Genomic DNA, 13025 nt, shown 5'->3' on the forward strand with positions numbered 1-13025 from the left:
TTCTCATGGATGGAAATCAGAAGTTCCTGTATACTTTGAAACATTAAGTGTCCATGTTCTTTTCACTCCCTCATCTGAGATTCTCATTCAGTAGATCTATTTTGGGGAATGGGACATGTGCATATTAAAAAACAAAACAAAACAAAACAAAAAACTCTACAGGTGATTTCCATGTATGGCCCTGGTTAGGAACACTAATTTAGAACAAATTGCTAAGCTTTCTACTTCTAAGAGGGAAATTCATTGTTATAATGCAGAAAATACTAGATAGATTAATACTAAAATTGTAATCCAGAAATCAATCTTCATAGACTTTTAAATAGCATTCCTGTTCATAACAAAGGCATGTGTTGAAGACATGATTTAATAAAGTTTAAGAAATGAAAACCTTGAGTCTCATACCATTCCTTAACGAGTGAGTGAAGTGGGATGGGGGTGGAAGGTGCCTTTCACAGGTTCCTGATTTCCTCATGTAGACATTACCATTAGCACAAGATCCCTAAAGAGGCACTGCTAAGCATGGAAGCATATGAAGGGTGTTTGTGCTGCCTTCACAGCAATCAAATCTACAGCCCAATGACAATTTTAGAACGTCTCAGAAATAAAATCGCTTTCCACTCAAAAGCCAGACTGTTGCTCCTTACTCCCATCTAGCAACATTGCACATTCCCCAACTCCATGATTGTGTTTTGCCAGTATGTAGCAATGTGGTCGGCCAATTGTTAAAATATTGAAATATAATAAAGCCACAACTGTTGGCAAATATATAATGCTGAAGTCCAATAACTGACAGGCTGAGTTATACCAATTATAATATTAACTAATTACAAGTTAATCATGGATACATGATAAAGGATATATTTTTTAGGATATGTGATGAATGGAATTCCTACTGTGGCAACATCTGAAAACTATTTTTCAAAATTAGCATTTTGTTGGACCGATGTCAGACACTGCATAGATTCCGTGAAACAGTCAGTGTTTTAGTAGAATGAACTGTTTATCATTACTTATGATTTATGTATTTGTTAGAACTTCCAAATCTTTTGGTGCTCAATTTATTTTACTTATTAGTATGTGCTAATTGTTCTAAATGCATAGTTATTTGATAATTATAGTCCAGAAGTTTATAGTAAATTATTGAAGACACTGAAAAAGAAACAAAAGTTTAACCAAATTTTAAAAGCATTTGTTTCAGGTATCATGAGTATGAATTTTTTGAATCTGAGAATAAAACAAAAATTGTATCACTTAGGAACCTAGTCGTAAATTAGGTAATGATACTGTGCCAAACTCAGTTAGTCTGGAACATCTTTTAATATGTACAACATCTAAATAATACCAAATAATTATAAAAAATAAATTCAATATTAAATAAATAAGCTACATTTCTGGAATGAAAATCAACTTGATTTTCAATATTAGTAGATTATTTTTTCTTGCTAGGTAAATGTTAGATTCAAACAATCATACAAATTTGTATAATAAAGAGATAAAATTGCTAGACTCATTTTTCATCATAATGACATTTACCCATTATGTTAAACATCATTTGCAACCATGAATCATGAAGAAGAAAATATTAAAGAATGTTATGAAATTAGTCTCATGAAATAAGTATTCTTAATAATAAAATTTTTCAATGAAATCAATTGAAGTAAAAAACTTAAAAAATACTTTATCAGATGTTAATAAAGTGCCCATAAAATAAATAAAATATTTAGAAAAAAATCAGAATTCTAAATTATTTCTTTTTTAAAATAATAAGAGAATTAAAAATAATAGAGCATTTTAGAAAATAAAAATATTATAGAACATACCTAATATAATAATTCGGATCTAGGAATATCATTACAAATCAGTTTTATGATACTGCTTTTTGTAAGACAACTTCTTAGAAAACTTAAAAGTCAACTTGAAAAAATATAAAAGTATTATTAATGAAACTTGAACTCTTTCATATACAAGTATTTTCATAATTTTACTAAAATGTAAAAATCAAGAATTTTAAAGCAGTTAATTTTTTTAATCTCAGTAAATCAGAAGGAAAAGCATCTTTAATACTACATTAGTAATGTAGTAATACATATGAACACTCGAGAAAGGAATTTTCCACGAAATTTGTGTATGTGAAAATTTAATTTTTTAGATAGGTGAAGCCAGTGCAATAATAGTGAAAAAGTAAACCAGGAATTCCAGGCAAAATTTTAGATAGACTTCTGTTATTTTTTTAAATTTTGGCACTCTAAGTTACTGTATTCAAATATTTCTGACTGAAAGTATAATGTGTTATCAAGTAAACACTTGAAATCTTTTCTAGATGAATTTCATATTTACTACTATATATCAAATAGGGAAGAGACAATAAAAATAGACTAGAGGGAGAGAGAAAGATAGAAAGACAGATGGAAAGCAAGAGTACATGCTAAAAATTAAAATAATAAAAATTAGAAGAATATTTGGACTTCAAAGATAGCCTGTGATACTACAGCTAAAAAGGCATTTTTTAAAATTCTATCAAGCCCTATGAATTCAGTTTCGTATAAATTGTGAAATTTAACATTTGGAAAATAGACTTTTTAAAAAAAAGAAATGATTTTCAGAGACGACACACTAACAGAAATGCCAATCCTTTTTCAGCTTTACAAGAAAATTCCCCTTGTTAAACTGGAGACAATTTAAAAAACTGATCAAAGATAGTATAGATATAAAAATTTCATGTATTCTGTAAATATACATTTGAAACATATATATTCTATTTTAAATGAGCATATATTAATTGAAATCTATAGATGTATATATACTATTTGAAACAAAAACTAGTAAAAGACCAATTATATAAGAAAAAAGTTTTCTAATAAATTGTTTGAAAATAAAATTTATGTGACAAAACTAAAAAAATGCAATAAATATTCTTTGATTTATGCTGCCAGATGAATTTGGCCTTATGACATTTACAAAGCTCTATAAACAAATAGGATATTTATATAAGAATTTTCATGATTTAGTTAATAGTAAAGATAGTAAACTTTCAAAAATACACACAGTATTCAAGTGCTGATAAAAATTGAATGCAATCACTTTTTATTCAGGAAAGCCCAACAGATAATTCAGCAGGAGGATAATTTAACTGATGTTAATAGAAATTACAAACTTATTGAGACCTCATGTCACCCAGTTTCTCTAAATCTGATGGGTAAGTCATTAAAGGAGGTTGAGAGAGTTCCCTATATTAAATTACCTCTCTGACCAGGACATCATTTAGCTGGTATCATCCATGGCAAAAGACCACACCAATATAATTTGTAGAAATCAATAAATTGCTTAGAAATTATTAGAATGACATGAGTGATTTTTGGTATGATTTATCTTACTTTCTTACTTGGTCTGTAGTTTTAGACTGTGTTATAGACAATGCTTTAATTTAAGAAAATAAAAAGTAATGCATTCTTAATTTTTGATTTATATACAATATTGACTGTGACTGCTGCCCCTTCCCACCAATCATCATAATCAAAAGGCAGATTGGTTTGGGTGCTCGTGATCCTGAAGTGGAGAGACCTCAATACAAATCACAAAAGCATTTTACACAGGATTTATTTCCGGGGTTCAAAATACTTTGGTAAAGCTTTATTATAAATAGTGACATGTTATTTTAAGTTGCATTTTATAATGGAATTTTAGTTCTTTTCATTTTACTTCTTACAAAGTATTATATGCTGCATATTTAATATGAAGATTATAATATAATGTTTTACTTAACATCCTTCAAGGACTGGGAAGCAAGGGCAAGGTCTCTCTCTCTCTCTCTCTCTCTCACACACACACACACACACACACACACACACACACACGAGGATGTGTGGGGGGGTATTTTAACTCTTCTAGGATCCTATTTGAGACTTCAGTAGGAGCACTTCATCAATATATAGTTCCTTCTGTGTACCCAGTCTAGGAAAGATCCTGAATGCTCAAGAAGTAAAAATTTACCTAGGTGAGAGGTAAAGTGTCAAGAATAGAAAAGAGGCAAATGAAGAGCATCAAAGTTTAATTTTCTATTGACCTGAGGGTCAAAAGAATTTGAGATATATATCACTCATGTGATCTTGAAAAATGCTATTACATTAAAAAAGGGAATAGACAGTGATATGTGGGAGATAATCAATATATTGAAAATAGTAACCAAAAACATAAGAAAAAACTTTAAAATCAGTGACAAGAGGGAGAGGAGAGAGTAAATTAAAAAGTTGTCAGAAAGAAAAAAAAACAGCAATTGAAAGAGATAAAAAATAAACATATATAGAAGAATCAAGTAAAAATCTAGTTTTCCTGTACACTAAAATTTGATGATTCATTCCTCAGTATATGAAAATAATATATATAAAATGAGAGAAATTAAGCTTTTTTCATATTTTATAGTTTCAAGATCACTAATTTGAAAGAAAATGTGATTATGAAGTATTTTATAGTATTAAATGCCAAAAATTAATGTAATTGCATGTGTATATGTGCATGTTCATAAAGCTTCCCATTTGCTCTTAGCAATATTGTTAAATCCTTTTTTTTTTTTTTTTTTTAGAATCTAAGTGAGAAAACTGTACTCCTGAATAAAAGAAACAACTATTAAGCAGCACACAAAGATCCTTGAGATCCAATTGTCACATGAATCTCTTTGCTCGGGAATTCATTAGATGGAGTCCCTGCCAAGGCTGTTGAAAACTTGAAATGCCTGTTTTACAAATTCAATAGTTTATGTTATCTTTCCCTACTTCTGTTTGTTGACTGGAGTTCAATACTTCCATTCATCCCAATTTATTACACGGGATTTAACCAGCCACAGCAAAGAGCTGATAGGATCTCTGACAGTGGAGTCAGTTACTCTCCTGTGATAAAGAGCCTCGTTGATTGATGCTCTTTTGTTTTTTCATTTAGCAATCTTTCTGTCTCCCCAAATGTATTGTCTACCACAAGGACTGCCACAGATTCTAGGTTTTCCAAGCAATCTATCTTTCACTTGACACAGACCTTTGCTTTGTTCCTTACAGGACAGATTTCTAAGTTTCTTTTTCTTGTTCCCTTCTAAGCGATAAGCACAGGGACAGAGGACATTTATTTCAGTCAACTAAATTTGTAAAGATGTTTGTGCACTTCAGATTTTTTTTAAATGCAATATATTTTTTAAGTTGGATTCCTTTTTGCTTTTCTCCCAGCACAATTACTCTCTTTTTTTTCCCCTTGCAATGGAAGCCCTGACCTTGATGGATCAAGGACTTACAGAAGCAAGGTCTGCAAGTGTCTACAGTAGGAGCAACAGCTTCCTTATTAGATCCTTTTTTTTTTTAATTAGATGGGTTTTATTTGCATTATTTTGTTGTTGTTTTCCTTCCAGGCCTTTGAACCATATGGAGGAAGTCATTAATGGCAACTCAGTAATGAGAATGTTTGCTCTCTCCCACTCAGAGCCAGAAAACCTTCCTGTGTGGCTTGAGGAGACAGATTTCCAGCTGATCCATCAATATCAGGTGAATACTGGCATGGTGAATGTTCGGTGTACATATTAAGCTTTACTGAGATTTACTAGTTAAATTGAAGTAGGCAGTTTGGTGCAACAACCACTTATGGTACACAGTGTTCTTCACTAAAGGCATCATCATTTTATTGTGAAAGATGCTTAGAGAAGGTAATGTTCTTTCTCAAAGAAGAAAACATTTGCTACTGCTGGGAAGAACTAGACATGCAAAACTACAGGGAATGCATTTTACAATCCTCCTGCTGGAGAAGCCCCATATTCAAATGTTAGTTACAGTAGCTCTTATATAATTTATTGCATGATTTCACCGCATTTGTAAAACCAAATATTTGTTATATATTCATAACATATGGTAGGGGCCAGTTTATTTCAGCACTTGTACATGCTCACATTTTGTCAGCATTCATAATATCTGTAGTACAAAACAGAATGTTATAAGATACCTTTTTCCTATAAAAGATCTGATGATTAAAGCCACTGTATTTTTAAAAACAGATTTGCAGACAAGTTTTCTTCATCCTCTGTAATCTAACATTATTTGTGTTTAAATCATTGCCCTTTGTGTCGTTAAAGTAAGTCACACTTTCCTTGTCCCACTTTAGAATATTTTAGAGACATCTACTGGAAAAGAGCATTATTGCAAATTTTATAAAACAGGTTTAAGTGTATGTTACTGCTGACTTTTTGAAAAGTGTCTTGAATACCATATCACAAAATTAGGTCCTTTCTAAAGGCAAAACCCTTGTGCAAACTGTCTTTGATGACTCATTTCTCATTATGTACAAATATATATATTTGAAATGAGAAAATGACATAACAAATGTAAAATATATCAGAATTATTGCTTTGATGTTGGACTTAAAGCTCCTTTTTTCCCCATATAAGGTTCTATTCATTTAGATTTTTAAAATTGGTTTCCTTTTGATAATATGATGAATATTTTTACAAGGTAATCTAGAACTGTGGCTACCAGTATTTTGATTATCTTGAGTTGCAGCTGAAGTACATGTGTAGCAGATTAGCATATTGTGGAATAAAGAGAGAATCACCCATGGATTCTGAGTCACCACATCTCTTTCTAACAGTTTCGCAATGGATTTACATCCCCAAAGAAATAGAAAGAAGGGTATAAAAGAAAGAAATGGAAAGAAGGGTACAAAAGTGGAGGAGAAGCAGTAAAAAAGAGTACAGTTGCAAATAGCTCCAATTTATTCCTGAACTGGTGACATTTCTTGCATATTTACAAGATCTTCCTACTACAATTTGGTTAGCTATTAGAAGGGAAAATGTGCAAACAGCCCCCCAGGAGAGAAATAATGAAGGTTCAAGGGACAAAGGGACACAGTAGTTCGTAATACAACCAGTGCATCAATTGCACTAATAGAAAATTCAGTCATTGAAAATACAACTGCACTAAAAGTGAAAAGTAGAATGGTCAAAGTATAGTAGGTAGCAACAGGAGGTTCTTTTGGAATCAAAGCTATATTAGAATTGGTTGTATGACAACATGACACAATATGCACATCTGCCATTGGAACATTATTCCCATTGTAGATTTCCTTAGAAAAGAGGCCTTTCAATAACAGCTTAATCAATCAGCAGATACCTGAATTATGAGTGGTTCCAATTACGCTGTTATGACAGAGGTAGTAATTGGAACTGTTCTGGGACATTTTATGTCACTGGAAATCAATACAATGATTTGTAAATCTAGTATAAAACCTATCCACAGGTTACTTCCAGTTAGGATATAAGGTGCCATTAGACAATCCCTAAACTACTTGAATTCATAAATATTTCATATCATACTTTGAAAAATGAGAATGGCAGGACACAGTCTATATTTGAAGCTGTCGACTAGTCTTTGTTTCTTTTGTCTATATTTACAGGGATATTCTGGTGTTTTTTTCTTCCTACGTGTGTGTAGTTCACCATAGTGATAAAGAATTGATTCCTAAGTATAAAAGGTTGAAACACGGAGCAACAACAATTCTCATCAACTAGAGTCCATGACATTGTTTCATCTGTAGACTTTTTCCCTTCCATGTGTCTACCAATAGCATGTGTAATAACATCCTAAATTTCTAGAAATGTGCTCTGCAAACAAACACTCGAATCACCAAGAAATAATGATGGAATTAATAATCTCATGATATCCTTCCTTGTAGAAGAAAATAAATACAGATTTCAGAAACAGAATTCTAAATACTATTAAGAACTTTTAACCATTCACCAACTCTAGACACAAATATGTTTTACCATTGTGAGTATATTCGTGTACTTCATGGAAATCAGAAATCAGGGCCATATTTGGGCCTTTTTAGAATATGCAAAATTCTTTATTTCCAAATATTTTCAGCATAGATTATATTTTATTTAAAAGTTTATTTTGCCTGGTTATAAATGCAGTACATATTCATTCTATAGTCTAAAAATAAATTGAATTTTTATAACATCTTCGAAATTCAGGCCAGACCCAGAATAAATAGCATTATGGTGAAATTTGCCTGCAGATTCTCATTTTATGGGCTAGTAAAACCATAAATAATATCCCTAACTAAAATGCAGGATTCCTAGAGCTTTTGTATTATAATTTGCTTTTTCTTAATGTGAGTCATAACGGTTTATTCACACTTATATTAATTTTTAATCACAGTCTCTTACACTGTTGATTGAATTCCCCACCACTGCTAATGGCCTTTCTTGTAATATTCATTCACTTAAAATATGTATGCTGATGCCATATTTTATTTTTCAAAGGAAACCTGTTTAAAGCCAAAAGCAAAATAATAGTCACATGGATATTAAGCCACAGCGGGTTACCATGTGTTTGATCAGCCTTGCCACCAGAAAGTCCTTAAAACCTCGGTTGAAAAAAAAATAGCTCCATTAGAATTTTGAAAAAGAGAGAATTATTCATGACATACTTTGTATGTCCTTTAATACTAAATTTCATTCATATGCACATTATTTCAAATAACTGAACTGGAACAAAATTAGAGAATAGTCTTATTTTTAAATTGAGTCACTTCTAATAACACTTTATTTAAAAATTGAAAATTAGCATTCCTGATATTTTAATAAGGCATGCCTCTATAGCTTGTTGTTAAGAATAAGTAAGATCTTTCATCATATTTCCATTTGCTCATCATATAACTCCAACATAAAAATGGGGGAAGAAATTAGAGACTAGCTTATGAGACTTCAGAGTGTTATAAAAGCTACCAAGTTAGAAAGCTTAGAAAGTTAACAGTCCTAGGAATTTGGCTACATGTTAATTTACCTTGGTTCAAAGGGGGAAATGCTATTCTTTTCTTCAATAGAATCAGTTTCTTATTGTTCAGAATTGTGATTACTAATATTAGAGTATACCTCTTAGCTGACATTTCGGCCCACTGTATCCAGGACAACACCTCCAATCCAACGAGGTGACAATTTTATGTTGCATCCTGTAGATAGGATTGGATATCTTCTGAGATCTAGAGAGTTGAGCAGTTGGGGGGAAATCAATTATTTGTTTCACATTAAATTATCAGTTGGAATAATAAATGTAAAGTTTTTGGGGAAATGCCTACAATACAACAAGCATTTATTTAGTATTAGCTGTTATAATCATAATATTCATCATCAATATTATTGCCTAACTTAGGTTTCTTTCAATACATTACAAAAAGCAGTAGTAGTTACGGTATTTGGTATTTTAAATTGATAGCTGTCATTGACTTTCTAAAGATATTATAGCTTTTCTCTTGATAATACTTTTCGCTAAATCAATGTTAAAACATATTTTATTACAATTTTAAAGTTATATGGAGATAATTTATTCTACTTCATATTATTTCCTATATTGTTATAATTAAAAAGATCTATATTTCCTCCAGATCAGTATCAAACAACTTGAAACAACTGGATATTCGTGATCTAATTGAAATTTTGATAACCACTATCATTTTCCCATTGAAATTTTATCATCGAAGTTTTGAAATTATACTACCTACTATTTTTGTCATATAGTATTTCTCTGAGAGAGCCAGAGAAGGACAGAGAGAGAGAAGGGATGTAATATGAGGAACTTTTATTTCTAAGATGAAACCATAAAACAGCAGAAGAGAAATAAGGAAACTATAGCAGTTCAACACAACAATCAACATAATTAGTGAATGCTACTAAATTGTGAGCTCCGTGTGTGTAAATGTAAGTCATAAGTGCAATTTGGCCATATTAGTCTTACCCATGTGACTTTAATATTTAGTTGCTATTTATCAAATGGGTCTGTAAAATGGGCACATACTATCTTGCTTAATTTTCATATTAGTTTATGATGAAGGCATTATTATTATCCTGATTTGCTGATGAGGAACCAAAAGAACAGAGAGATCAAATAACTGGCTCAAAGTCCCATATCTAAAAGGGATAGAGCTGTGATTTTTAGCCCATGACATGTGGGCTAGCCTCCAATGTTATTATCCTGGAGTTTGCCACGTACAACTATATGGAGACAACAGTCATCCACATGGGTAAACCCTGAACATGTGGAACAGTAACATTATAATAGACTGGCCTTTAGGGACTTGGGTTTCAGTTTCTGCTATAACGTGACAGGTAACCGAGTATGTCTGAGGCTATTTGTCAGTTGCAAAATGAGCTACAAGATCCTTTCCATTTGTGAAAGCATGCTAATCATTTACCCTCATTTATTTCACTAAATCTTTCTGTCTAGTGAAATATCATCTGCAATCCCATAGTTAAAGCTAAGTAGGAAGTAAAGCAATTTGGAAAGGGACTCTATATGGAGTTTGTAAGGATGGGCTCAAGCAGTTAGTTGAACTATTGTTGGGGTCAATATTCCTGCTTTGGCAAATTGAGTATCTGTTGCATGTAGCTCAGACATAATAAAAGAAAAGGTAGCAATTATGACATAAGTATTAAAATAGCGAATGAATGGACCCACTCAGAAGGCATAAAAAAATAAGATTTGAGAATAAAAATAAATACTTCTGGTTTGTTTGAATAAAAGAAAAAATAAATAAAAAGAGCTCACTTTGAATCCAGAAAGGCAGTATGCTAGAGACTACTGTGGTCAAGTTTTCATTACTAAAGAATTAGCAATGCATTCTTTGTGTCTCATATTGGCAAGGAAATTGTCACAAAGGGAGTAAGGGGTGAAAATAGAAATAGAGTTCAGCTCTCCCAAATCCCTAAGATGTGCTTAGCTCTCTGGACCATGAACCTTAGCTATTCCTCAAGGGACTAAGAAGCACCTTGATTTTATGTATCCTTATTGTGCACTGTTCCAGATTGCCATGTGTCAGATTCATTGCCTGAGTTATTTGTATGACAATTTGCATAACATTAGCCATCATGGCCTGAATAACAATTTGAGTTTTTATTGCAGGCTCTTTGGAAACACCCCTAGCTGAGCTACTGTGACTACATGAATTCAGAGAATTTATCAATTACTCAGCCCCATCTTTTAGGACAACAACATAGATTTTTTTTTTTTTTTTTTTTTTTTTTTTTTTTTTTTGAGACGGAGTCTCGCGCTGTCGCCCAGGCTGGAGTGCAGTGGCCGGATCTCAGCTCACTGCAAGCTCCGCCTCCCGGGTTTACGCCATTCTCCTGCCTCAGCCTCCGGAGTAGCTGGGACTACAGGCACCCACCACCTCGCCTGGCTATTTTTTTGTATTTTTTAGTAGAGACGGGGTTTCACTGTGTTAGCCAGGATGGTCTCGATCTCATGACCTAGTGATCCGCCCATCTCGGCCTCCCAAAGTGCTGGGATTACAGGCTTGAGCCACCGCGCCCGGCCTTTTTTTTTTTTTTTTTTTTTTTTTTTTTTTTTTTTAATGATAATCAAATGACATGGCTAATTACAATAGATACAAGAAGAAAAGCTTCACTTAGCTGCTTTACCATGCATAATTGTAACTAGAAGCACTTCTAATTTTAGAATATGAACCAAGTTATAAACTTGTCTCTGACCTGGCATGAAGAGAAAATAATAAATCTTCAAAATTGTGCATGAAATTCATAAGCAATTAAAGGACAGGATTGTTGACCTGATATAGAGTAAAAGTAATAGTGATAGTAAAAATAGAAATAAGCATGAGAATTAACATTTATTGAATGCTTACAAGGCACAAGGCACTAGGCTAAATATATTATTGCATGATCTCAAATGATTCTAAAAATGACCATATGAGGCAAACATTATTAGTGTCTACATTTTCACTTACTGAAGCATAATGCGACGACCATCCCCTGACCCTACTATGTATTATGTACCTTGGATGACTAACATTATATATTCCCAGCTACAATTTATTATGGTGCAAAATCAGTGGCTATTTTCAAGAAATATTACATACCTCTGAGGACAGGATCCACCGGTCCAGCCACAAGGTCCTCTCCCACCTGGTACATAAGTGACCTGGTTGTCCAATATCACTGTAGGAGATAACCTGGTGTGTACATAAGCACACCAATTCCTAAGGAAGATCATAATTGTTAGGGAAAAAAACTGTTGTCAAAAAGAATTATTTTCATCAAAATTATTTTCACAGACAAACGTCTATTTTTGCCATACTATAGATCAGAAACTTTGTAAGATTGCTATTTAGCTTTAAAATATTTAAATATAAGAGAAAATAACTTATTACTGCATTGCTGTACTCAGGAATTATAAGGAAACACTAACAAGAACAAAATAAAGAAAAGAATAAATCAAAGCTAAAATGAGAAACCTGCAGAGTATAGCTATAAGATAAATCAAAATGCAAGAATGCTCTTGTAGCAAGTATTAATATTAGTACTGAGATTAAAAAACTCAGATCCGGGTCCACCACTTTAAAATATGTGCAGTAAAGCGTAAGTAAATAAGTAAATAAATGGTTTAAAAATCAAAAAAGAGGAGAAAGAACTGTTATTAGCTGTAGTGGATATGATTGTAACCGAACAAAATACAAAATGGTCTAGATGCAGATTATTATAATTAAAAAGAGAATTCAGCAATGTAATTAAATATAAATGTTTATGAGTTAATACAAGATTAATTTATATTAATTCAATCACAAAGTTAAGATCAGTTACATTTCTCTGTACCAACAACAAATTCAAAAAGACACTATTAACAATAGCAAAAAATAACAAGAATAATGTACCTAAGAATAAATTCAGCAAAAGAAGTGTTAGATTTAATATGTAAAAATTTTAAACTTTATTGAAAAACTTTAAAGAAAAAGCCAATGGATCATGTTAATTAATGGGAAACCCAATGCACATATGTCAATTTTCCTGAAATTAATCTCCAAATTCTATGCATTTTCACAACAAATCTTAGCTTGAGATAAGGAGTTAAATGAGCTTATTCTATAATTTTTCATATAAAAAACTAAAAACATAAATTTCAGAGAATTTTGTCCCTGGCTATATAAACTATCAGATTTACCTTTTTATGGAAAAAATTATAAATCTGGACAAGATGTATAAAGCAACA

At 31.9% G+C, this 13025-nt stretch overlaps 1 protein-coding gene across 1 annotated transcript in view; it reads right to left on the bottom strand.

Moving 5' to 3' along the window:
* The window catches only part of MMRN1 (multimerin 1), a 60431-nt gene that overhangs the window by 33856 nt on the left and 13550 nt on the right, over nt 1–13025 (bottom strand). The window contains exons 2-3 of the mRNA XM_050790408.1: nt 11899–12018; nt 8903–9009 (exon numbers count right to left, since the gene is read on the bottom strand). Of these exons, the coding sequence (XP_050646365.1) occupies nt 8903–9009; nt 11899–12018 (227 nt within the window). The remainder of the gene's footprint in view (nt 1–8902; nt 9010–11898; nt 12019–13025) is intronic.

This window comes from Macaca thibetana, chromosome 5, assembly GCF_024542745.1.
Source record: "Macaca thibetana thibetana isolate TM-01 chromosome 5, ASM2454274v1, whole genome shotgun sequence".
NCBI classification, from domain to species: Eukaryota; Metazoa; Chordata; class Mammalia; order Primates; family Cercopithecidae; genus Macaca; species Macaca thibetana.